The sequence below is a fragment of the Eublepharis macularius genome, chromosome 11, assembly GCF_028583425.1.
Source record: "Eublepharis macularius isolate TG4126 chromosome 11, MPM_Emac_v1.0, whole genome shotgun sequence".
Lineage (NCBI taxonomy): Eukaryota > Metazoa > Chordata > Lepidosauria > Squamata > Eublepharidae > Eublepharis > Eublepharis macularius.
In genome coordinates, this window is record NC_072800.1 from 36824786 (window position 1) to 36852008 (window position 27223).

Consider the following 27223-nt stretch of genomic DNA (forward strand, 5'->3'; position numbering starts at 1 on the left):
ATGGCCGGCGGTGGGGCTTTGGCCGCGGTCGCCCTTTCTTTTGCCGCCGTCCCGTCGTTGGCCGTCGAGCGCCGCGCTGCCGCCATGACCGAGGAGGAGAGCTCGGCGCCTCCCAGGGAAGGGTGAGTCCGAGAGAGGCGTCTCTCAGCTGGGGGAACCCTTCGTGCCCTCACGGGGCTCTCAGGTGCCGCGTTCCTCCGCTTAAAGGCTAAGCCGAGGCCCTTCCGCGCTGCCAAGGGCCACCCACGCTCGCCTCGCTGTGCACGGATGTCTCTGCCGTGTCCCTGCCTCACCTTGCTCCGCCTTATGCGGCGGCGGCGGCTTCCCTGGCAAGTGCTGCTGTCCGGCTGAGCAGTGAACACGAATGCCTGTGGAGCCGCTTGTGTGCGGCATAACGCGTCTTGTGCCGCACGGAGCAACTCCGGAAACGTTTTCGTGTTTTCCTTTTGCCCTCGATATTTCCGTGCTGCTTACTGCCTTTATTTTAAGCATTGCCCCTCCAGATCTTCAGTTAGGAACGAAGCTTTTGAGAGGACTAATTTTTAAGTATTCCTTCGTGTCTAGAACGGCGCTGATTACTTTTTAATTTCTCTTTTAGCTTTGTCTGTACCTAGCGATTGCCTTTATCCTATGCTTGTTTGCTGGGCATATCTCCAAGTTGGTCCCGCTGCCATGTATGCTATTTTTGCTGTTCACCATTTACCAATGTATGTCACTCTTTCGTGGTTGCATTTTTTCTTCTATATGTATTGTCCTTAGAGATTCTCCAGTTTTCTAAACAAGAAGCAATGGTAGGTGAAACGCTATAAAGGGAGGCAATTTAAAAGTCTGCATGGTATTTTGAGCTCTTCTGCCACTTAAATTTCTCTTTCCTACCCTCTGAAATTGCCCAGTTTGGGTTGCTTGTTTGCACTGGAGGTTATTCTGGTTTTGGAGGCTTATTGAAAGAGATGGGCAGAGGTGGCCTTAGGAGAGGGGAAACAGTAGCCTGGATGAGAGGGTGATTCATCATTGCCTATCTTTGTTTTGCTTCAGGGTCTCCTATTCCACTTTCCGGTTTTACAAAGATTTGGTGGAACTTAATTCTAACATATAAATCTGCTGCTTTCACGTGTATGAGTTTTGCCATAGCAAGTTCATGCCCCATATATATTCTCCAGTGGTCGCATACATTTCTCTTACCTCCCGATAAATGCCATTGTGATCTGGGTTCCAAATAAGTTCTGGCCTCCATGTACCTTCTCTGTACAAGCTGTGCTGTTCTGTATGTAATGACTGTGCACATTGTTTGACCACATTAAGCTGCCATATACTGAATCAGACTATTGGTCCATCAGAATTAGTACTGTCTACTTAGGCTAACAGGGTCTTCAGGGTCTCAGGCAGAGGTCTGTCACATCATCTACTACCTGATCCTTACCTGCAGGTGCCAGGAATTGAACCTGGGACCTTCTGCATGCCAAGCTGATGCTCTTCCACTGAGCTGGGGCCCCTCCCCTTTATATTGGCTATAGCACAACAATAGTATGTAATTCACAATTAGATTTTCTGGTATAGAAAATTCATTTGTGAATGATTGCTTTAGCTCAGTAACAAATGATGCGTGGAGGTAGCCGTTTAATACAGAACTGCATAGCTTGTATGGGAAGGGAGTACATAATTACTGGATACTACATTACCACTTTGATAATGCAATGTGTGGGTACAGCCACTGTCCATATAGTTTGTACACTTCTGCACAGTGTGTTCTAAAAAAGAGCTATTAGTCTATTTTTTACTTTAAAGCCTTGTTCCCTAATACCTGGCATGGGTTCTGTTTTTATCTTGTGCTAAGGTGTTGACTTCTTTGTTGTGACACTTATTTTGAATGATGTTTGGAGGTTCACCTGTGGCTTACATTAAATCTTAACATCTCTATCTGCTATTCTGGATTCTCTTGGCTGAAATTCATATGGTGTTCAGTATATAAAGATTAACGTTTCCACACAATATACTGCGCTGACTCTAAAGCAAATTCTGCTGTTTTCCCCATATGAGCCTTGTCAAAAAATGTTCTAATGTATTCCTTTCACCACAGGTTATTACACGGCTTCAATACTTTTCCTTCCTTTGCATCAGGGCTCATTTTGAGGAGGAATGTGCAGGAACGCAGTTCCAGTAGTTCCCCAAAGAAGTCACATGTCAGGTGGCCCCACCCACCTGACTCAGCCATTTGGGCCCGTTTTGGCCTGGATTGGGGCCAAAACAGCCAAGATAGGGCCTCTGATGTGTGGTGGATCACTCTCCCACTTAGCAGTGGCCCGATCTTGACCATTTTAGGCTCCTTTTCAGCCATTTTCAGACCCTTTTTGCCATTTTGGGCCCAACTTCAGCCCTGAATGGCCAGGATTGGATCCAAAACAGCCAGGATAGGCTATGTCAAGGGTTGTGGCCTATGCAAATGAGTTATGCTAATGACACACTTCTGGTGCTGTAGAGGGGTGTGGCATATGCTAATGAGTTATGCTAATGAGTTCCTCCAGCTCTTTCTAGGAAATGATCCCTGCTTTGCATAATAGTTAACCTCATAACATTTATTTTACCTTTAGCATTTCTTTAACCCGCACACACAAACAAGGTGGTTGAGGTGACTCAGTTTTGAAAAGTACTCTTTTGTCTAAGTGCTTCATCTCTTGATTACTCCCCCTTTCTCCCACTCGTCTACACCCACCTAGTAATTGCCTTCATCTGCTTGGTACCTCTGCAATCATTCCCCCTCGCCACTTACCTATTTTTAAAGTTTGAATTTGTAAGCAATCTTGAATTATGGGAAAGAGGAGGTTTAAGTAGTATAACAGATAAATATGTTCTTTTTGCTTTTCTACTATACCACGTTCTTGCTGTTGCATGTTTCCCCCTACTTTTATTGCCCAATATGCCCTGTAGTTTTGCATGATTTCGTTGTCATATGTTTTCCCTGTGTATGTTTTCTTTTTTACGTACACAGCTCTTGTATTCCCACACTCTGACTTGCTGTGGTCTCAGAGCCAAGCTACAAGTGACGCCTGACACAGGTCGGACACTTGTCAGCTTCCCTCAAGTTTTGATGGGAAATGTAGGCATCCTGGTCTTGCAGCTGTAATAGAGAGCCAAGCTGTAAAACCAGGACGCCTACATTTCCCATCAAAATTTGAGGGAAGCTGACAAGTGTCCAACCTGTGTAAGGCGTCACTTGTAACTTGGCTCTCAGTCTATATCATATGAATCTACTTCTTCCACTTTCTGTTCTCGTTACTATACAGCCCACTTCAATAAACATTTCTTATCATTGTTCCTCTGATCCCTCTTGTCTGTTCTCAGAACACACATGTACTAATCCAAGCTTCTCACAATATATCCTCAGACTTCACCCATCACTCTCCATATACACACACTCACGTGCAAACACAAACATTCTCCTTTGCAACACTTGACATTTTTTCTTGCAGATTGCAGCTTGCTTTATACTAGTTGGTATTACAAGATTTTGAGTGTACTTTTTTTACTTGTTCTGGAAAATTAATCAGCAAGATACCTGTGTAGTACAGGTAGCACTATACTCTGTAGTACGAATATCACTTGACCCTTGTGTAATGTCATGTTGTATCTCTCTGCTGCTTAGTCACTGTCACATGGCTACTTAAGTCTATGACAACTGCAGTTTCCATAAGTTGAGCCAGTCACATCAGTGCTGCCAGTAATTAATTGATCCAGACCTGTCAATTTAGTGTGGGGCAGGCAACCATTGCAAGACAAGCTGAGCCCATTTGGATGATAAATTAATCTGACTAATAAGCCTGGGTGAATGGACCTTTGAACAAGTCCTGGGTCTCAAAATTTCTGCTCATATAGCCTGTTTTTCCTGTTGTGGTAGTTTGTCTTTCTTTTTCCTTTCTTAACAAACCAGTTTGTGTTCAGAATATTATCAATCAAATAAAATAGCCCTTCTGGAAAAAATTCCTAATAAAATTTAAATAAATTAAATATTTAAATAACATTAGTAAAATTTAAATAATGTTAGAAAAAGAGACAAGTGCACCATGTACAAGGCTGGCCCCTGTACAAGCCTTGGGGTTTGTCCATACTTCATATCTCTCATTTACCCCATCTGACATGATTGATTCACAGCACACCAGCCCTAACAGCTGTAGGTAAACAGATTATATTTACATACGTAAGGTGGGAAATTTTCCACAGAAAAATATAGCTTAGCAAAAATTCCCATTTTAAAACATTTTCTGCCCTGTATCACTGAATAGAGATATGTGATATTTGCACATGGGCATTTCTAACCAAGCAAATGCTTGTGCTGCGTGATGAAGTGATACAGACTATCAGATCTGGCTTTGGTATTTGTTTGACTTTTTACCAGTGGAAAGCAAGAGTGTCTGAGGGGTGAAACAAAAGAGCCAGTCAAGATGCTGCTGCATGCCCTTATTTTGTATATATTCCCATAACATCATGAATATAGTTTTGGTTGGCTTCAAAGAACTATGGATAGGGGAAAATAATTGCAAATGTTTGCAGCGCTGTACTAGTGGAAGTAGAAGACTACCTTTGGATTTAGTTTCACTTCTCATGTGTATTGCTCTGTGTTTTAGTATGAGGTGTAAAAATAGCTATTTCAGGAAAGGTACACCTGCATGCAAAAAGATCCCTTCAGATCTACTACAGAGTTGATTCTTATGTGAATCTGTAGTGGCCTCTATTGCGTGTAAGCATGTTGAATATATTTGGGTGCAGTTTCAAATAACTACCGGGTAGCCATATATGTTTGCTTTTTGGATATCCAAAACAGTGTCTGTCAACAGAACTTTCCCCACATTTAATTGTAGCATTCTCAGTGCTTTCTTTCCCAAGAGCTGCTGTACCTAGTTGACTTGAATGCAGTTATAAGATAACCTTAAGTTATGCAAGGAAGGAGTAGATGACCTGGGAAGAAGCAGGTTTGGATATACTCACAAAAGAGGTATAAGATGTGGGGAGGCATCCCTGTTTTATTTCAAGTGAGGCTCACCATTGAATTCTATAAAATTCGTACAATGGAGTACTTTACATTTAAGCGTGCAATTTATTGAAACTGTTTCTGATATCATGGTGGCTGAGTACTCTTTCTGTTACAATCTCATGTTAGTATTTGGCAAGTCAAGGGCCAGTGTAGTTCTCCAGTTGTATGCTTAGGAGGCCCTGGGTGGCAGCATCATGTTCTGTATTCGTTTTTACTTTGATTGTTCCAAGTACTGTCTTCTCTCAATACAAAGTTCAAGAGGCAATAACTATATAAGGGAAGAGTTGTTTTTACCTCTGACCTAATGTAGCAACATACCACAATAATCTGCCAAGGACCCCTCCGACAGCTGCTGTACAGTAAGCTTCCTAGAAATATTGTGCAGTAGCTCCCTCCCCTCTCCCCAGCTGTTACAGGGAACTATAACCCAGTACCTTGGTGTTGGAGATAAATGAACAAGAGGATTATATGTACCCACAGTGAAGAATGAAGACCAGTATGATAGATTCCTAGACTTAACTATCTGCTGACAATGGTCTAGTAAATGACTGTTGTACATGTTTATATATAATGATTGGATTAAAATGCACTGGAGTTGGATAATTTATATGGTTTGCAAAGCTGTCCCTATCCTGAGTACAGTAATACTTGTTCTTTACTTGAAAAACTTTAAAGAAGTGGGGGAACTGTGTGTGTTAGTTTGCTGCTGTGTATTCCACACCCAACTGATCAAACACCAACTTTACCCTTGAAGATGTGTCTCAGTTGGATCTTTGAAGGCATAAGGTGTATGCATGTTTGCATTTTGAGATGTGACGTTGATCTCTGAGCAAATTGGAATTTAATGCTTTATACCTTATATCTCTTTAATGTGTATATCTAAGCCTTCTTCTCCCCAGGTCATCTATTTCCAGCTGAGATCAGTCATTCGCACAGTATTGTTAGCAATTTTGCACACTGCATTAATTCTTGAATTCTCTCAACTGCCGTGTGTTCTTGTTCTCTAAACATTTTCTCCCCCTCCCCAACCATATAGATGTAAACATAGCTGCAAATCATACTGCTAATCATTCTCACAACTATGAAAAACTGCATGCCATCTGAATTATTTTTAGGATGTGTGTAGGTGAGCTGTGTCCACGCTAGTTCTGCCTCAGGTTGTTTGGCATAAAAATATTGCATGGCATTACACTGACTCCACCTGATGACTGCTGTTCCCAGCAGGGAACCACGTGCTGTGGTGACCTAGTGATGTCATGTTCCTTCAAACCCCTTTTGTAGATGTACTGATTCATACAATTGAATCTTTAATGGAGATGTGGAGCTTAACAGATTTCTCTTTAAACTGTGGGAACTCAGGTTATGTGTGTGTAGTAATCCTATTGTGTCCTGGATGATAGATAACTATCCAAGCATGCAAGTGAAACGGATGGAACTTCTTTTTTTTAAACAATCCATGCAACTTCTTCCTTTTCTGTATTTATGCTTGCTTAGAATTTTTTATCCTGCTTCTTCATGGTGTAATGTGTTTGACATAAGCCAGTCCAAAACAATATTAAAGATCACAAATCTCTCAAAATATACACATCATAAGCCAGTAAAAAAACCCAAATTATTTACATATGTAAGTTGCCTATACAATTCTTCCGTAGTGTTAAAGTTTAAAATGCTGTGTTTTAGTATGCTGCATTTTATCTATATTGGCTTTAACTTTGCATTCTTGACTTCGTTCCTGTGCAAACAACATAGACTGCTATGAGTTTATCTTCAGTTCACCATCTCTAGAAATCCTTGTCTTTATTTGCGGTAATGTTTGGCCAGCAAAAAAACACTGGATTCTGTTACTTCCTTTCTAGGATAAGCTAGTCACTGGATCTTCTGTGGGCCATCTGAACTATGAACAGCTATTGCTTTCAAGGTTGCAAAACCAAGTGTTGGTGTTCAAGCTGGATTCACTTTTTAAAAATGTATCCTGCACATGAATAAAGCCAGACTTGAATAAAGCCATGCCAGGATCCCAGGATCCTGGCATGGCTTATCAATAAGATGTACTGAGGTCCATTTGAACTGCTTTTTAAAAATTTGGTATTCATGTATCTGTTGCATTTATTTATAGCAAACACCAGTGCTTTGTTTCCTTAACAATATTAGCATTTAAGACCGAGATCCAGTTACTTAGGTCCTTAAGTCAACACTAGCCTGGTAGCATTCTCAGACTTTGGCCAGCTAACCAGCAAGGCCACATCATAAACTGCTTTTGCAATTCTCTTCATCGTCAAGCAGTTGGTTGTTCAACATAGAAAGCTGCAGTTCAAGAAAAACAAACCCCAAACCCCCTCGGGCTCTTGGTTCTAGTCTCATAGTTCTTTGGACCCTAGCCATGATCTCCACAACTGCCGAGTGTCGAGTTAATGAGCACATAGGCCACATGCAAGCAAAGTTCCTCTTGGGCTTTTATTTATCCAGCTGGATTTATTCTCTTTTACTTCTAAATTTGATCTTGCAGTCTTTTCATTTGCTTCAGATCCATTTAATGTAGATTGCCTTTTGGCTAGGCAAGGGTGCTTTAGATCATGAATGAGACAATCATAGCTGATCTGGAAAGTTAACCCAGAAAAGTGTGTATTTAATGGGTAGGAAATAAAAGGCTTAATTGTGAGCATTGCACTTTGTTTTCTGACTGGGCACAGTTGCTTTCTTGTATTGCTGTCATTCAGTCACATCCGAGAAATTTCCAACTGCTTGTCTGTTACAAGAAGTCTGAGACATTTTTTTTTCTGTACGAAGTTTTTAATGTGAGAAGCTTAGTAGCTTGCCCTTGGTTTTTAAAGAAATAAAAATGGCCTAGTTCCCACTGTCACATGCAGTAATAATTCTTCATTAGTTCAGGTCTGTTGAGGTGCCTGAAGTGTGTATACTGTGGTAAAGTGACCTGGCAGTTAGAGGCTATTGAACTTCAGGTATTCACCTGGTTATAGTGAAAGCATGGTCTGTGGATACTGTACTCCGTTCAGTTTTGTAAGTGGCATTTTCTGGAGACATGTTCTATTTTAATTCTGTTAGTGTTTGAGCCTTTTGCCCAACAGCTACACCTGAGATGACAAACTTCAGGTTCCCAATGTAGTATTGAAATATTAACTAAATGGATGTTTCGTTTTTCAGGAGGGCTTCAGTCTTAGGTCTCAGTCTTAGGTCTTCACTCTTAGGTCTCAGTATTCCATACTTTGGAGAGCCCTCACAATCCTATGTTCTCGCTAGTCTGAAGTTTCAGCTGGATGTAAAGCTTCCAGATATTTGGAAGCCAGTGGTGTAACTTTCCTAGTTTAAACAAAATACTATTGTTTTGAAAAGTTGAAACATATGCAATATTTTTCTTACTGAATCAAAACATTCTGTATTACTTTCAAGAACATAAATTGCATTGGTTGGATCTCAAGCTTTTTTTCTTCTTTGAGAGTGAGAGACTGATTCTTCACATAGCCTTTGGATCCAATCCAATATAAACTATAAATCAAATTGTGGCATTATTATAAAGTGTGCAAGTATCATGAGAAGAACATCAGATTCCTGTTGATTCAGACAAAAAAATCCACATAACCCATATAATGCCAGAACCTTTTAAGAAGCCCACAAACAAGGCATGAAGGCAAGAGCTCTTCCATGTTTGACCTTGAGTAACTGGCATTTACAGCATACTGCATCCGTACCTGGAAGTTTCATTTAACTATCGCACAGTGCATAATTAATATTCACCAGAAGATTGCATATGTTAATTATACAATGTGTGGGGAAGTATTTCATCTGTCCTGAATATGCCAAGTTAATTGTTTTTAAGCTGCCCTGAACTGAGGAGAGTGGGAGGTAGTTATCTTCATCCACAACGTTTCGTAACTTGATTGTGTCAGTTCTCCTCAGCCGTCTATCTGTTGTTAGCATCTAGCCTAGAGTCCATTTTCTGCCTTGCATGTAGAACCCCCAAGATAGATACCTCACCCTGGTAGTGCTGTAACAACTTCTTAACCACTGATCTCTAGATCAGTAGCTAATTGTTTTCCTAGTCAGCCTCCGTGAAATTATACTTTGTGATCTTTACCTTCTATCAGGCCATTAATTTATAAAGGAGTTGCACGCTCACAAATTTTGTAAATTGCACCTCCAAATTATTGATGCAGAAAAGATTTTTACTAAGAAAAGTATTGCTTCTCCTCATGTTTTTTCTATTTTATTTTGCTGTAATATGCACTAGATCAACTGATAATGCATCTGTCAAGTTTTTCAGAATTTGTCCAAAGATAAGTTGGCACAAGTTCGAGAGTACATTTTTCATGCAGATGTGAAGTAACAGTTAACGAACAGCTGTTTGTTTGAAGCAGAACTATTGATATGAATGACCAGCATGGTGTCATTTGGCTTGGATCCAAACACCTTCCCAAAGAGATGGAGAAGGATTTCTACTGGTTCCCCCTTGCCACTACAGGCTCTCTTGTTCCACACTGATACTCAGCCCTCATGAGCAGCTATTTAGGGAAGAGGGTGCATTGCATGAAGAAATTGAAAAGCCACATATGGCAAGCTAAGCCATAATATTCTTTTCTTTAAAGAAGGAAACAGTGAGTGTGAGAGACAGAAACACTAATTTTTGAATACTGTAAATTAATAATCCTAAAACATAAAAGGCAAACCATGTTGCTGACGTCTCGCTTCTTATCCCCATGCATGTGTAGCAGAGATAAGAAGAGGGGGCAAAATGGTTTGCCTCCCCACCGTGCGGCTGCGGGAAGGCCTGGTGCCGGTCCTTCCCACTGCCTCGGGGCTTCTCAGCTGGACAGGGCGAAGGCGAGTGAACCACCACTTTCTCCCTGCCCAGCTGATCCACGGCCCAGCCCTGCTGCTAGAGCCTGTTGTATTTTTTTCACAACGACCTCTGCCACTAGTGTTCTGATAATTTGAACAGTTTGAGGGCAAAAACTTTGGAACATGCTCTGTACCAAAAGTCTATTTTTTTTGTTGAGCTTGCAAACATTTTGTATCCACTGCTATCTCTCAAAATCCCAGTCACAAAATGGCTGTCATAGGGAAGTCAGGAATAGAGAAAACCAGAACTAACTCTTTGCTTTGGTAAAGCAGAGCAGATTGGGAAGAGATAATGGCCCAAGAATTAACCAAGCTAATTGCGTACCCATTGCATCCTCCCACAAACTGGTGGTGAGGGCAGTTGTTGAGCTAACACCAGTTGTCCTTGACACTGAAAGGACTAGGCCAAGCTGTCCATGGGGCACTAGCAGAGTTGCTGGGACTTAAGTCTGTCCCTGCCTGTTATCCACCCTTCTGGATAGCAACCCACCAAGAAATTGTCCTGTATGTTAAATGGCCAGTCTGCCCCTATGGGAGAAAAGGGAAGATTTGTTCCCTGCATAGCCACAGAGAGAAGTTTGCTAGCCCAGAAACATATAGTTTGTGTCTGACTATCAAATCAAAGGCACACAGCTATGATGAGATCAGAGCTGTGCTAGCCAGGCAGTCAGCTGGTAGGAAGTGATCCTCAGCTCCCTGTTTTGTTCCTAGTATTTCCCCTCTTCCATTGAAGACCCTTCATATTTTATTCCCATGGCTCAGGAAGGCCCCAGGAGAGACACCAGCAGATGTTATGGTGCCCTCGGACACCTTGTTGGTAATCACTGCTCTGCATGCTACAATAGCTGGATAATACTGGTGTTGTATCTTAAGGCAGAGCTAATTGGCATAAAGAGCCAACCAAAGAAATGGTGCCACTGAGTTTGAGATAATGAAATCAGTGATGTTTTGTTTTCTTTAATGTAAATCTTCAGATCTGTTGAGTCAGGTCAGGTCAAAAACTCTACCTTAGAACTGTTGATTGGATTTTACGGCATTTAAACTTTTACTTCTTTCCTTTTTTTATCCTCTGGGAAATGTTTACCCATGACAAAGCTAAATCTCTTTCACAGAAATGAACATTTCATTAATAGGATCACAGTTGCTTCTCATATAGCATAATTAATGTAGAAACTGGGACGAGCAATCTTCTAAAAGTATGATAGCATTGTCAAAATATGCATCGGCACACAAAATAACTCTCATCTGTTGTCAAAACGCCCTGCAGGCTGGGCAAAGTTGTTTGGGAGAGTTTGTACTGCAATATCCCTTTGACAGATATTGCATCTGCTCACTGTGTATGTAATGCTTGTTAGTAAACTTACTAATTTTGGCATATAAATATTCAAATAAACACTAGGATTTGTCGGCTAGGATCTAGAGGGTTACATGTCTGTTCAGTATGTTACCAGAGCTTTTCCATACTCTGTCCCCTTTCTTATGCGTTCTCCATACTACTGTGGAGCCATGTACACTGTGGCACAGGAGAATGCAGCCAGTGGATAGGGAGAATTGGATGTATTGCATATATCACACATTCTTTCCATACATGTTTGGGGCTCTTTGGGTCCTGGCCTTAATATTATTCCACAGAGTTACTAGAGCTTCACTTTAAGCCTGTGCATGACTTCTCTCGGCACAGGAGGGAGAAGCAGATGAGACTGAGAAATAAGTTGTGTAATTTTTTTCATTTAAGGCCCAGGTCCCATAGCAGTAGAAGCTTTACACTTGGGTAACAGGAGAAGATAAAATGAGAAACGGTGTGCTTGCACAATTTCTGCAACTTAACGGTTGTGCTGTCATGAATGGCTGTCAGTCTGATACCACGCATTATCTTTGTTATTAGCAGTTAATTTAGAGCAGCTCTGTGTCGTAGGTTTGTTTATGCTCGTAACATATTCACAAAAGCCCCCTTCCCCCAAAGACTGAAACTCTTTCCTCCTCCCCGGTGCTACTCAGGAGATGGTTACTTTCCCCTGAAACCAGCATCTTTCTCTATCAGAACAACGTGCCTGACAGTGTCAAAATAATTTTGCCCGTATGGTTAGGCCCTTCACAAGAGACTCTTGTGGGTTTTCTATAACTATGCAACAAGGTCACACTTAATGATCATTAGGATCTGTCATTCTGGGAGCTACTCTTCATTGTGGGTATAATAACATCTTGACCACAGAAATTCTTCCCTAGCAAAAGATCCAGTTCCTTCCATTCTAAGTTTCTTTTTTTACTTCATTTATTATGAATACAAAGTTGTTTTATATAAATCTAAATTGTCAACTGTAATGTTAATCCCTATATATTTCCATGGTATTTTCACTTATTTGGTTTATTTTTCAGTTTTCCAACCAAAGTATTTAAAATCTCTAGTTTCTCAAATTAATAGTAAACTGAAACTTCCAATTCCAACAAATTTCCTTTATGGACTACTAGGGATTTGTAGTAAGGGTAGCTGTTATCTGAAATGTTGCTTTTATGCTCACTTCCACTTATCTCCATTCCTTTAACTTTATTAATAGATATTGATATGGACATAATGGCATCTTTGTCTTGTTCCTCTGCAGTGTATAGTTATTAAAGAGTCATCCATTTATCTTACATTGAAGAGTTAGATAATGTATACATCCCCCTTATAAGTCAATATCCTAGTTTCATTTTTGGTAGTATCATAAATTTTTCTCCTGAACAATTAAAAAGCTTTTCAGCATCTAATAACACTGTAATTCCTGGCAACTTACTATGTTTACAGTGGTGTACTTTATAGAGTTGAGTGTATGTCAATTATACATAAAGCCCATCTGATCTTTATTAATGTAATTTCCTATAATTGTGTTTAATCTGAGTTATCTTACCACTGCTGTAATATTTTTACATTTTGGTTTAAAAGAATAATCATCCTACTAGACTTCATGTTAGGTTTTGGATTTTAAGAATAACTGCTATTCTTGCTCTTTGCAAGAAGCAGGGTAGCAGTTCTTTATCCTGTATAGCATTAAAAGCGCTTGTTTAGATGTGGTGGAAAGTATATACTTTGCTTATAAAACTCTACAGCATTTAAAATTATGGTTTAATTCTTATTGCTATAGGTCAGGATGGCTGTCTAGTTGGTTGCCTGCATGGTGTCCTACATCAGCGGTACAGCTTAAAGAAGCTGAAGAGAAAATACTGAAATGTAAGCATTACAAATGATCAGCTTTTATTTTCAACATAATGTCAGTGCCTTTTTTAATGAAGAACTAAAGGTATGTCTGGACTTTTACCTTTCATGGGGGAGGTGGTTTGCAGGTTTTTGCTGATTTTGGGTGTACTGCAAATGTGCTGAGGAGCAATCAGGGGCAAGAAATATATTGAGTTACAAATATGTTGGTTCAAGCTGCAAGCTAGAGAGTCTATCTGCAAGTAAATTTACTGCAGTCAAGTACACTACTCACAAGTAGATCTCTTCATAGTGGAGTTTTCAACCTGTCATTTCAAGCAACAGGCTTGAAAAAGAATGCAGTGTTCCTTCTGAAGTCTGGACAGCTGTTGTCAGTAACATCTTGAGAAAGCTAGTACCTCTCTGTTGAGGTACTAACTTTTTTCCAGGAGAAAGCCAAAATGCAAAGCCTTAATGGGGGACACCTCTTATACGAGGTGTATGCTGTGCCAGATAGATTATTGATTGCTGTAGCTCATGAAAAGCAGTTAGTAAAGATATCCCTCTTCTTGTTCTTCGTAGGAAAGCGTAAATTGGACATGTGTAGCCTTCTGCAATGTTGCTAGTATTTTATTTTTTTAAACCTATAGTAAATGCAGATTCCTAAGTTTTGGTGGCAATATCCTCCATGGTATCCCAGATGTCTCACATCCAATATCAAGAAATTATTGTGGTGTTTTTATTTGAACCTTGATTTAAAACCACATTTACTAATCTGTATCTTGTTTGCACATTGTTTTATAAAATTATTCTGCCCCTGACTGTTTCTAGAGATGTATCATATGTTGTGTGTTACTCAACACATTGTTACTAAACTCCCAAAAGTCTGTACGGTCTTTTTGTTAAGAAATCTCAGAGTTTCACATATTCCTACCCCTCTCTCAAGCTGAGATACAGTAAGAAACAAATTGGCTTGAATATGTAGCATCTTGACCATACAGTTGGATCTTAGAAAGAAAGGGGGCTTCCAGTCAGGGAGTTGAGTAAGATCCTATATTCAGATAAACACAACCTGACTTGGGGCCAAGCTATACCTGAGGCTCACACTCCTTTACTGGACCTCCAGGTGTACACCTTGGTCCTTAAACAGTAGCCTTGTGAGTGATCTGGATCATGGCCATACACATGTTCCCCAAACACATGTTTCCTGATCAGCAAGTGTATGCAGGTGTAAAATAAAAGTCCCAAAGTCAAGAACAGTATTCACACTTAGTGCGCTAATATTTAGTGCTATCCAGGAGGGGGAAACAGGATTTTTGGTTGTTTTATTGGCACCACGGTCCCATGTAGATTGTGCCGTGTTATCCCGTTACCAGTTGCTTTTAGGGCTAGTTTACCAGCCTTGAGTTCCAATTGCTGAGCTCCATTGTGGGTTCTGAAGTTTAGCCTTTAGATGTACAATCTTTTGCATAACTAGTTCACAGTGAAATCTTACATTGGGGCATTTCCCAACCTTTGTCCTTCTATAAATTAATTCCTTTGTTACACATTTTTGCTTCAATATGTGAAAAGTGCCTTAAAGAACAGAAATACTATCTACTTCTATAGAAAACAACAAATGCAGTATTGTTAAAAAGCTATTAAAATCTTTTAGCTTCTTTTATTCTGAAGGACCTCTTTTTATGGATTTTTAAAGGACTTGGAAAAGTATGTTTAACAAATCCCCAGGGGAGCTATTCCTGTCCCATCCTGAACATGTGCACAGGCCATGCAGATCATAGGAGGAAGGGTAATGTGAATGCATACACCTCTCAATGTAATTGTGACTCTTGTTAAAGGACCTGCTTCCTGCCCTTCTGATGGGTCCCTTACTGCACATGGGTCCCTTACTGCACATAATGAGACTGGAGGTTACTGTTCTGCGGACTTGCCCTCTTAATCTGTTATGCCTAGAAGTGACTGTCAGATGTCACTGTTGGAATAATAAGATATAAGTCTTGTTCTTTTTTTCTTCAGGTATCAAAAGTCCATACCATAAACAATATGTCTTCATATCCAACGGAAATAAAATATGGACACTAACATTCTCTCAGAACCTTTCCCATAAAACTCCACTTGTTCTTCTCCATGGGTTTGGAGGAGGTGTCGGACTTTGGGCTCTGAACTTTGAAGATCTTTGTGAAAATAGGACTGTTTATGCCTTTGATTTCTTGGGATTTGGACGCAGTAGTAGACCGCAGTTTGAAACTGATGCAGAAGTAGCAGAGAATCAATTTGTGGAATCTATTGAAGAATGGCGGCATAAAATAGGCTTGAACAGAATGATTTTACTTGGACACAACCTGGGTGGATTCCTAGCAGCTGCTTACTCTCTAAAGTACCCCTCAAGGTATCTAAAAATAATACATAAAGGAAAGCTCTTCCTCTGGTGTATTAGAGCTATAAATGTAGTTTAACTTGATGACAAAGTATTGTACAGCATATCATTCTCTTTTGTAAGTAAGTGCAGTATGGCACAGTTGAATTTAAAGGAAGCTTTGAGCTTCAAATGTAGTACTGAAAGACTGTTTTCATCCTTCGTTTAATGGGACTACATTGACTAGCAGTAGACCCAAAATAGAAATTGCACTCCCCTTGAATTATGTATTGTCTTCAGATGGCAGTTTTATACTACAAGTTAGTTGGTATTCCGTGACTGAAAGTCTTCCAGGGTATCTTTGGTGCAGGGGTCGTCTTAGTCAATGGCAGTAGGGGCAGCTGCCCTGGATCTCAGGCTGGGGGAGCAACCACTTGTAGCCCTGCCCCCAAAGGATGGAGAAGAGTAGGCTCCTTCTGGTTGCGTTTGCTCCATCTAGGGCTTGGGCAGCTGGCTTCTAGCAGTGGTGGCAGCTCCTTCCCACCTCACACAGGACAAGGTCAAGGTCAATCACTTCCTTTGCCCCAGCAGAGGGTAGCACTGGGTGATGGCAGTTATTCTGGTACCCTGTCCTGAACGTTTGTCCTTGACCCTAGAATCATTAAGACTGCCCCGCTTTGGTATAGTGTGCAAAGATTGCTTGCTCACTGAAGACAAGTCTTCAGTCTGAAGTGTTGTGGGGCCATGCTTGCCCCCACTACTGCTTTTTCATATCTCACTATCTTCCCTCTGCATTGATGAGTTTTTTGCTGTCTTGAGAAGTAAGCTGCTGCTGCTTAGCAAGATAAAAATGCAGAAAACTCAAAAACAATATTCTTTGCAATGTTGCCTGTTAATAAAACCAGCTGAGATTGGGCATGATTACAGGACCGTAGTCCCCCACTTTCTCCAAGAGAAATCAAAAGGAAATTGGTGAAAATAGTGAGGGATGGTGCATTTAGTGCAAGGTGTGTGGGTTGGCATTAAGCACTTGTGTGAGAATGGAGGGTCAGCCACAAGTGCACCTAGTGATCTTCTCAAGAGACCTATGAGGCTTGGCTGCCCTATGAAATTGTCTTGCCAAGCCTAATGGACCCAAAAGATCATCATAAATGGCCCAAAGATCAGGTGTGGAATGAGCACAGATGCTGACCTGTTAAGTCTAAGGGCAGATAATGGACAGTCAACCTGGCCTCCAGGCTCCAAAGTCTGGGTCTATAATCCATAGGAAGTAATTGGTGGTGGACCTGGCTTCCACAGTCCAGAGGCCCAGTCTTTTGCTCATTTTTTCCAGCACTATACAGCTGACCAGCAGCTCATGGCCTGTTTAAATTTTATAGAGCTGTTATTTCCTCTGGAATAAACCTGGCTTCTGGAGTTCCAAGAGCAGTTTTGTACCCTAAGAAATAATGAACCTTTACATTTTAAAGGATCCATCTACCACCACTGATCAGCTGTAGCACTTCCTTTCTGCCCCATCAACATCATTCTGATTCTGCATATTAGAATACTAATATTTAAACGAAACTATAATCATGTCTTCTTGACATGATTGTAGTTTGGATTAAATATTAGAAGTAATGTTCCTATATTTACAGAACAACTTTCCAATATAGTAGCAGCAGTCCTGATATTTTACCAATAAGCATGCCCTTCCAAATACGGAATTCAAACAATATTTTGTTAGTGCTCCCCCCCAGATCGAACCTTTATATCTTACTCACTGTGTGCATGCATCTAACTCAATGTGTGTATGCACTATAACAGTGTGATGGCCTCAAAATTGTTTGAGCAGTTGTACTTGGTGAAAAGTGCACTTTCAGAAGCAGCTGTTGAATTAATACACGCAATTAGTGTGTAATCTTTTGGGACAGGTATCAGTTCTTGAAAATTAAAGTGAAATAGCATAATAATTATCTCTAGCTAATCATATTTTAAGGATTTTAACCATACGTTCCACTATATTAGAACCACAATGCTGACAAATGCTAAAAGGCTCATGTAGGGAGAACCAATATTTGGCTGCCTTCATTAGAGGAAGCAAATACCATTCCTTTTGCTTCAGCATAGTTTTAAGAGATGAAGAAATTATTTGACCTCTGGCCTAGATGCTGTGGAAGTGGAAGTCATCTGGAACCGGACATTCTTCAACTAATTAGAAAACACGTGTGTGTGTGAGGTGTTTTAGTGAATGAAAATGGGGATGAAGCTTACTAATTGACAGTACCTTCACAGTACGTGGCTGTAAAAAAGAGTGATGGGTTTATGAATTAACTTGTTTTAGTGATTTTATTGTGTTGGACTCAAATATTTATGTCAAAATAATGGTGTGTTTAATAACACTTGCATTCGAACTGATTTGCAGGCTAATCATACTGTAGCTTTATTTATGTAGAAGTAAGCCCACTGACTTCAGATGAAACTAACATGTTTAGGTGAACCTATGAGCACAGGGAAGGGAAGAAATTCACCCTTTTCTTTTAAAGAAGTAAGGAAAAGAAAGGACAGTAGGTAGGGAGAGACATTATATCTTTACTGACCAATTGCACAAATGCTTGTGGAAATTTTGTGTCCCTATGATGTTCCCTCATCCTTAAACAATAGAAATGATTATCTGAGGTAAAATCAGAAAATGCATAGACTTCAGATCTTATGCTCTTCACAGATACTTAAATGCTTACGTTTTGAGCCTTTTGTTCCTTTGGTTTTCCCCAAACACTCTAGTATACTTTCTTTTAATATTCCTTTTCTCTTTTGGAGTTACAATACTGGAACCCACTTTCTAGTACCCCAATCCCCTTCTCCAAACACCAGTGCTTTCCTTCAGTTATTAACTGAATCTGAAGGTCTCCACAGGCAGTTTCCAACCACACTCTCAACCGGATCTCTTCACTCTCCAGGGCTACCTCCCTGTTCTATCTCCTTTCTTTGGCCCGTTTAGGAGTTTGCACCTTCTTCCCAAACTTCCTTGCCTACTTTTGCCCAGTTTTCTTGTTAATGTTAAAACTGCTCTGTGTTAGGGCTCCCTCTCCCAACTCTTCACTCTCCATTCTTCTCTGCTAGGGCTGAAAAAAGACACTCCTCTTTCTAGCTCATGCTTACCCAATCAGATCCCTTGGAGTAACCTGTCACTCAAAGCTCTCTGTATCTGTGAGGGATTAACCCTTAACGATCCTGCTGCTGTGTCTGTACAGCATCTCCAGGCTTTTTTAAAAAAAACGTGCAGTCTGTCACAGTCCCCCTTAGCAGAACGCAGTTCCATATGAATTATGATCTTTTTTGCACAGATGTTAGTGAATTATATGGGGGGGGGGGGAATAGCAAATTAGGATTTATTGGAAGACAAGTCAGGCCATACTTATTCTCGAGACGATACACTGTATTTTCTCCATAGCTGTTTTTAAATTACTATTGAATTACAAATTTTATTCTAGAATGCCAGTGATAACAGAATGATTTTTATACTTGTGAGCGTATTGCCTCTTGTGGTAAAGATTTTATCAAGATATAGGAAACTTGATAAATTCCTGTTTCTATGATATTCTGATGCCACTTTTTAGTAGTTTGTGTTCTAAACACCTTTTTACTTTGTTACTTCTGGTTACTCCTGGTTGTGGCCATTCATTTACATAACTGTCAGTGCAGCGCTGTGTAGAGTTACTCAAGGTCTGCCCACTGATTTGTTTCCAGTGGGGGTAGCGTCTGGAGTCACTTTACATAGGATTGTGCTGAAAGTCACCTTGTATCACAGCTAAGAATCTCTAATCATGAACTTAAATACAAGCTGTGAACAACCTATGGGAAGTTTAGATGAAGGGCATGATTTAATTTTGACCATGCAGAATCTCCTGTTGTTCCTTGTAATCAAATTTGCTTTATCTAAAGGAAAGGTATTTCCTGTAAGTAATTAATGAGCCACCTAAAATTGATTGAGCAGAGGTAAGGATGTAACGTTGACTCTGGAATACAGCAAGCATCATTTTTAAATTGCCCTGTTGACATAACAACAACAACAACAACATTTGATTTATATACCACCCTTCAGGACAACTTACCACCCACTCAGAGCAGTTTACAAAGTATATTATTATCCCCACAACAATCACCCTGTGAGGTTGGTGGGCCTGTGATAGCACTGGAAGAGCTGTGACTGATCCAAGGTCACACAGCTGGCTTCAAGTGGAGAATCAAACCTGGTTCTCCAGATTAGAGTCCCGCTGCTCTTAACTACTACACCAAAACCTCTGACATTTATACCAACAGGGTAAAGCATCTTATATTAGTGGAACCATGGGGTTTCCCGGAAAGACCAAGTAGTGCTGAACAAGAAAGACCAATTCCAATCTGGATCAAAGCACTTGGAGCAGTTTTGAGTCCTTTTAACCCATTGGCTGGTCTCAGGATAGCAGGCCCATTTGGTGAGTAGTTGTCAGTTTATTTTCATAGCATTGGTATTTTAAGGAACCTGATTATACTATTTGAGCTTCAGAACTCATGGCTGAGGATAGACTTTAGGTGCACATTGGGCAAGAAAGAAAAACAGTTTAAGTGGTAGTTGCCTTCTAACCAGAAAGATGGGATAGAGACATCTTATTTACTGATGCTGCAAAAAAAGTTAGGATAGCATTCTTAAGTCAGAAACTCAAATAAACAATAAACAATAGATGCATACTCTTAAGTTTCTGAGAATCTAGCTATATCTCCTTGTGTTGCAGAGGGGCTCTTACTCAGAGGTAAAGAGAGCACATACTTTGTAGGCAGAAGACCTTGAGCTCAGTCCTCTGACATCTCCAATTAAAGGGTAGTGGGCATTCAGGTGGTGGAAGAACCATTTCTCTGTAACCCTGGAGGATTTCTGCCTCTAAGAATAAACAGAACCGTGCTAGAGGGACTAAGAATTGGCTTTGTGTATACTCAGAAAACAACAGGCAGTTCTGGGACTTACATTAAACAACTCAGAACTACCTAGTAGGGTCATACATAAAGAAACAAGTAGTACAAAGGAGCATGTACTTAAAGCAACAGTACATAAGGCAACTTAGTGGTGAAGTCTATGGTCCCTAACTTGTTAGTAAAGCATCTCTTTGAGACCACCTCCTTATGTATGTGTGTGATGGGTGTATTCCTAGCAGTCAAAGCATTCCCTTTTACATTCTGTTTCTTGTCTAAAGTTATGAAATGTGCACTTTAACGTGGCCACAGAAAGTGAATGCACAATACTGTTAATGGGTATTTTGAAAGCCCAACAGTCAGCAGTGTTAAGACTGTTTTCTTCTTGATTTATGACAGGGTTGAGCCTTGTACAGCGTATTAGGCCAGATTTCAAGAGAAAGTATTCTTCCATGTTTGATGATGATACTGTGACTGAATATATCTACCATTGTAATGTGCAGTCACCAAGGTAAATCTAAAGTTTGCAAAAATGTTAAATGAAATCCCTAATTTTTTCATTGTGTTAAACAAAACATGAAGAGAATCACTTAAGTATCATTCATGCAATGAACTAGCAGCCTTAATTTTGAATTAATTTAGTTTAGAATTTGATTTGCACTTTGTCTGCAGAGTTAAGGTATTTTAATCAAAAAGATGTACCAAGAATCAATGGATTTGGCAGAAATGATCATACAGTTTGGCAGCATTCAATAGAAACTCTGGATTAAATGCTTGTAGTTGTAGAATATTGGTCTGTTAAAATTAAAACCCTTAATGCTTTGGGATTCTAGAGGGAAAATCTATCCATTTTATCAAAACCTTTCACATCAGCTGAGAATCCTTTCTTGACTCTTCTATCAGTGAACCAAGCTCAGTGGCAAAGGCACTGATAAAAAATGCACTTCCCCCAGCACCCAATCAAAATCTCATCATGAATATCTTCTAAAAGAGTGTAAGGTTTTTTTGGTTGACGTAGTATTTATCAATCAGAATTAAGCAGACACGAGACAGACAATTTCACACTGTAATATAAAATGGGGTATGTTTCCTAAACTTTTTGAGTTGAATTTAATGTTTCATCAAAGTTAGTGCTTAGATAAATGAGATTTCAGCTTAAAAGTACTGCAGGTCACACATTTTGGAGGTAATGTTTTCTGAATACAGTTTTTTACCCCTTTTCTTCCATTTATACCTTTAAAGTGGTGAAACTGCTTTCAAGAACATGACTGTTCCATATGGATGGGCAAAAAGGCCAATGCTGCAGCGGATTGCCCACATGCACCAAGACATTCCTATCACTGTGATTTATGGAGCACGGTCATGTATAGACGGCAATTCTGGGACCACAATCCAGTCTCTGCGACCAAATTCATTTGTGAAAACTATGGTAAGTAGGGTGCTTAGTCAAGAGGTTGATATTTTTTTAAATATAAATTGCCTTGCTTTTATACTGTCAGTTTTAGTATTTTAAGAGCACTTGAATTAAAATTCATGGTAGGAGTGTTTTTCCCCCCAGCTCTGACCCTGTTGTCAAATCAAACTCCAGTTCCCTTAAGTATTTCTTAATCTTCTTTTTTTCATACATGAATGTGAAAGATAATGCTTTCCATGGACATTTATTTCAAATTTCAGTTGTGCCGAGACCGCAGTTGTGCTTGTGGATCTCTCTCTCTCTCTCTCTCTCTCTCTCTCTCTCTCTCTCTCTCTCTCTCTCTCTCTCTCTCTCTCTCTCCTCCTTTCACCTCAGAGTGGATTCTTGCGGTGAGGGGGCCAACGAACAAGGGTTCTGCTTTGTAGCTTGGCTTTCTTAGGTGTTGACATCCACATGTTTGCTGTGCATGGACATCCATAAAGTGGGGATGGGGATCCTGGTTGTTGAAACATCCAGCTTTGGGCCTGTTCGTGTTTCTTTTTTTTTAAATTTTACTTCATTTATACCCTGCCTTTCTCCCCAGTGGGGATCCAAAGCAGCTTACATCATTCTCCTCGCTTCCTTTTTTTCCCCTCACAACAACCCTCTGAGGTAGGTTAGCCTGAGAGTATGTGACTGGCCCAAGGTCACCCAGTGAGCTTCCTTGGCATATCAGGAAATCGAACTTGGGTTGCTCAGATCCTAATCTGCCACTGTAACCCCTCTCTCTTATAAACAAGCGGCCTTGGGGTTGGGCTCTGGCTGGAGAGGTTAGCCCTCCCAAAGGTTAGCAGCAGTATGAAGATGGCATTCTGATGTCAGTGGATGTCCTTGCAGTTATTTTCAATTCACCCAAGCTGCTGGATTTTGCTGTAGCTGGCTATTTACACTGTCTAGTTTGGTCTTGTGTGCCTGTACTGGTTTTAAGTGCCAGTGGTTTGAACATTCATAAGGTCCCTGATACGTACTCAGCACAGGAAGAGCCACCTATTGGCTTTGTCACCACAGAGTTGGGTATCTGGAATGAATGTTCCCACAAGCTCAAAACCTGTTGGAATAAAATCCATAACAATTTCTTGGTGTACTGTGTCTCATCCAACATCCATCTTGTATAAACAGGAAGTTGAAAGCTGTCAAAGATGCTTGGGAGACTTTCTCACACATTCCAGCTCTGAATTCATGTTACTGATAAAGTGGAGACTTCCACAATTTAACTCTTGCCTGTGGGATAAATATAAGCATACAACCTCATTGGCATGCTGTGTTTCCAAGTGCCTAGAATGCATGGTTGGTGTCCGTCTTATCTAATTCCTTGAACATAACCTACTGGTGAATACCCAGTGCAATTTCTGTAGTCATTGGATTACAAAGAGCCACCTGCCTTGATTAGAACTCTTGATTTGTGAAGCCTCCATGAGATGAGTTTGGATGTCAGTCTCTTACTAAGCCTTATGACACACCAGGATGTATGGACTCCTTGAAGACGCTTCAAGTTTTGGACTGTGAAGCAATCACACTTGTTTTCATAAAAAGAGATTTAATGGATCAAACTCTCCAGATTCACATTAGTTCCACTTACTCCACAATTCTTGAATAGCAGAAGGATGTTTCTCAAGGCAGTATCTGTGATTATTTGTGCCTGCTGTTGGAGAGGCCTGAACAATGTGTGTCTCGTACCATTCCCCACACATCTTCTCTGTTTGTCTTTTTTTTTTTTTGGCTGCTCATTAAATGTTTTTACATATACAGCTATCAGATGTGGGAGAGATTGATGACATGTATGCTTTTTATCTGTTTCTGAAGACAACTGGCTGCTGAAATTCTCTCTGAAAGTTGCTATAACTGAGTTGTCTCCTGAAATTGGAATTTTAAGTAGAAAGTGTAGTATCTCGTTACAAGATTGCTTAAAGGGTTTCCTATATATTCTCCACACACACACCCAAAAAGTCTTCTAAAATACCCTGCCCACTCTACTCTCTGCAGAATACTAAAAAGGAAAGGGACCATTCTTGTGCTAGATCATGTTCTCACCCATCAGAGTCTTTCTGCAGATCTTCATTTTGGGAGGACAGTAATCCATGTAGACCAGACTACTGAATATCAAAAGTTTCAGACAAACAAATTTTGTTGTAGCCATTTGTGCAGTGTGGGATGGTTCACTGCCCCTTTTAGGATTATGGTGGAGCCTGTCTCTGTCTTACCACTATACTGAGCAACATTTTTTTTTATTTCAATATTTATATCCCACCTTTGCTTTTGGCTGAAGTTCGAAGCCTTCCTCCAACTTTCAGTGGCTTTTCTGTTGGAAGAAAGCCATTTAAGTTGGAAAATGTCTCTAAGCTGAAGGAATCTTCCTTGGAGGATGTTTTACCAAAATGCAACATTATAAAATGTTTCCCAGAAACTGTTAATGATGATGATTCTATTTAGATGATGATTCTATTTACCAAGTAATGTGCTTTTGTGAGGTTGAAAATAAACACCAAAGGAGGTGTGGGAAGCCAAGCTAGATAAAGCATGAGTGTTTTTTCTGTAGAACATCACCACCACCTCCCAGCAGTTTGGAACTCTGTTTTTAAAAAGAGAAGCCCAAAAAATCATTTCTACAAATCATCCTGCTACCTCTGCCAAACTATGCTCATGTTGAAATAAGATTTGCTGTTTCATGTTAATTGATTTTAAGAATAATTTCAAAATCTCTTTGCCAGTTAGCATTTAATATTTTGTGTCTTAAATCACTTGGGTCACCCTTCTCCGCCAACCAATTTGAAATAAACTGTTGTGATAGCTAAAGAAGCAGAACTTGTCAAAGATCTGTTTCTGTGTGCTGTGAAGTGCTGATCTCTGGAGTTGGCTTGCAACACACCAAGTCATTGGTGTGGGCATGTGACTTTGGCAAGAAGGCTCTCTTAACCAAATATGGCATAATGGCACCACCCTAATTTGTTGAGAAGCACACTATTAAATAGAGGAATGAATGTGCTTGGCAAGGCTTTGCTTACTTGGCAACCTGAAAGCATTTTGCCTATATTGAAACAGCTACATCTATGTGATAATGGCAAATAGAAGATGTCCTTCTAAGACTAGTTCAGTGTGAATTGGTCTGTGTACTGTCTGGGAACATTTGTAGTGGTTAGGGTGAATCTGCAACATCCTGCCTTTTGGAAGTCTTCTTGACCCAAGTTTTTTAAGACTGTTGCTGCGGTAACAATTGAAAATACGTCATAGCAGTTAAGTCATTGTGCAAGTTCACCTTAAGTAGACTTAGTTACACTGTCTTTTCCTCCCTTCTGTCTCTTCCATAGGCTATCCTTGGTGCTGGTCATTATGTGTATGCTGATCAACCAGAAGATTTCAACCAGAAAATAAAAGAGATTTGCAATTCTGTGGACTGACCAGCATTCTGCTCTTCAGAAAAGATTTGCAATTGTATGGACTAACCAACATTCTGCTCTTTAGAAAAGCCAGCTGCCGATGTAATCCAAAGTTTTGTAAAATACGAAGAAATAAACTTTTTAAAACACACACACATACAACTAGGCTTAGCTTGTACCATTTTATTTCAAAATGCTACTCACTCACTTTAAGCCATATAGTGCCTTTTGCTGGGGTAGGGAGATTTTCAAAATGAACTTTGTATGGTTCAGTTTGATATTGCTCTTTATATATTTAGAGAGAGTATTTGTTTCTCTAATATTTTTAAACTGGACATTTTTTAAATTGAATTTTTTAAAAATGGAGAGCATTTTCCAATTAAGACACATACAACAAAGACTTTTTGTATCTAGCTAGAATGAAATATTTCCTTTACAATCTGATGACCCAGTGGGTCTTATACTACTATGATGAAATATGGAGCAAATGTTTAGCTATTTCAGTTTTCAGTCTTTCTTGACACACTGGTCTTTTTTGGAACTTGAAAACATTCACCGATATTTCTCCTTGAAATCCCAAATTTCCTATGTTAGGTTATGAAGTGTGACTGTCAGAATCATCACCAAGCTCTAAGGAAAAGTACAAAAGTAGGAATTGGAGGTAGGACACAAAGCAGTAGTGCATCTCTATCCCTCCCCAACTCTAGGTACTGTTAGTTGCAAAAAAAAATTGTGTGTTTCTTAGTGGGTCTTTTTGCCATTTCTAACACTTGTTTTGCTGAAAGAGAGGTTATAGAATCCAGGGACTTTAAGATTCAAATGCCTTTTTAGTTTAACATTTGTAGATACAGTTGCATGATCCTTTACTGGCTTAAGCCTTACGTTTAGAACATTTGCAAGAATGCCACTTTAGTCCTTGGATAAACTAATATGGTAAGATGAACATTTTTTTCTTAGACTAGTGTAATAGTGAGCCAGTTTAAGCGGACAATAGGAAAATATATTACTATGAACACCCAGGAATCCTATTAAAAGACACTTCCAATTTAAACAACACAAATACAAATGAAACGGGAAAACATCTTTACCTCAGGACTTTTAAATAACATACTTGATTCCATGCAGTATTTTTAATAAGACCTATTTATGCTCTAGCTCTTCACAGAACTGTAAGTTGACATTAGTTCTTAAGTACTTTTGTTATAATAAAAAGCAATTTTTTGTCAATTGAAAATCAAGTGGGAGTAGTTTATAAACAAAGGTCTGCACAGTAACTTATTAATTAGCTTTTGAATGTTGAAATAGCTACTGAATTCTTAATTAAAGTCTTGAACCAGTCTGAAGTTATTTTTGAAAATCCAGTTATTGTGCTGTCTCTTGTGTATATATAGACTTGGATAAGGGTGTGTATTTTGGAAAATGTAAAATCTGCATTTGGAATGAGGGGGCACTAATACCATAACCCCAAATTTTCAGGTATCCCTATGCCTGTTTGGGTTTGTTTTTGTGATGCTTCCCCCTCCCCCTCCCCAGGTTTTCTAGATTTACGGCTCCATTGTTTCCCATGGGCACCACATTTGCAGGGATCTAACCAAGATCTCCTAAAGACCCCCTCAAGTTTAAAGTGTCCCCAGCCATCCTGGTTTCCATTGTTCTCAGTGGAGGGGGTGGGAATGCTATGCATCCTCCATGGCAATGTCAAACAGAAACAGGACACCCACCCATAACCCCAACAGAACAGAGCAAACCCTCAAAACACCAAATCTAATTAGAACATTCTCTGACCTCCCACCACAGTAGGGAGCCTCCCAGCATCTGAGCTTGTGGACCACTAGTGCCTCAGGTGCCTGCAGGAGGAAATTGTGGGAATGAGCATGTTCCAGCATCATGCTGGTGTGCATACGTCACTTCTAGTAAAAAACGGAGGTGACGTGGCAGATGTTCTAATAATAAATGCTGGAGCATCTGAAGATACCACTTCTGGTTTTTTACCAGAAGTGATGACAGTGTCAGGATTCACCTTCCGTTCCTTCGAAGTTTGTGAGCTGTGGCATGGCAC

The 27223-nt window shown here is 40.0% G+C and overlaps 1 protein-coding gene across 1 annotated transcript; it reads left to right on the forward strand.

Annotated features, from left to right (window-relative positions):
* ABHD5 (abhydrolase domain containing 5, lysophosphatidic acid acyltransferase) lies at positions 1–26511 on the forward strand. The gene is made up of 7 exons (XM_054992077.1): positions 1–122; positions 13003–13088; positions 15069–15441; positions 19711–19865; positions 20737–20848; positions 21580–21766; positions 25096–26511. The coding sequence occupies exons 1-7, from the start codon at positions 1–3 to the stop codon at positions 25183–25185; spliced, it is 1125 nt and encodes a 374-aa protein (XP_054848052.1). The 3' UTR covers positions 25186–26511.
* Positions 26512–27223: the final 712 nt, after the last annotated feature.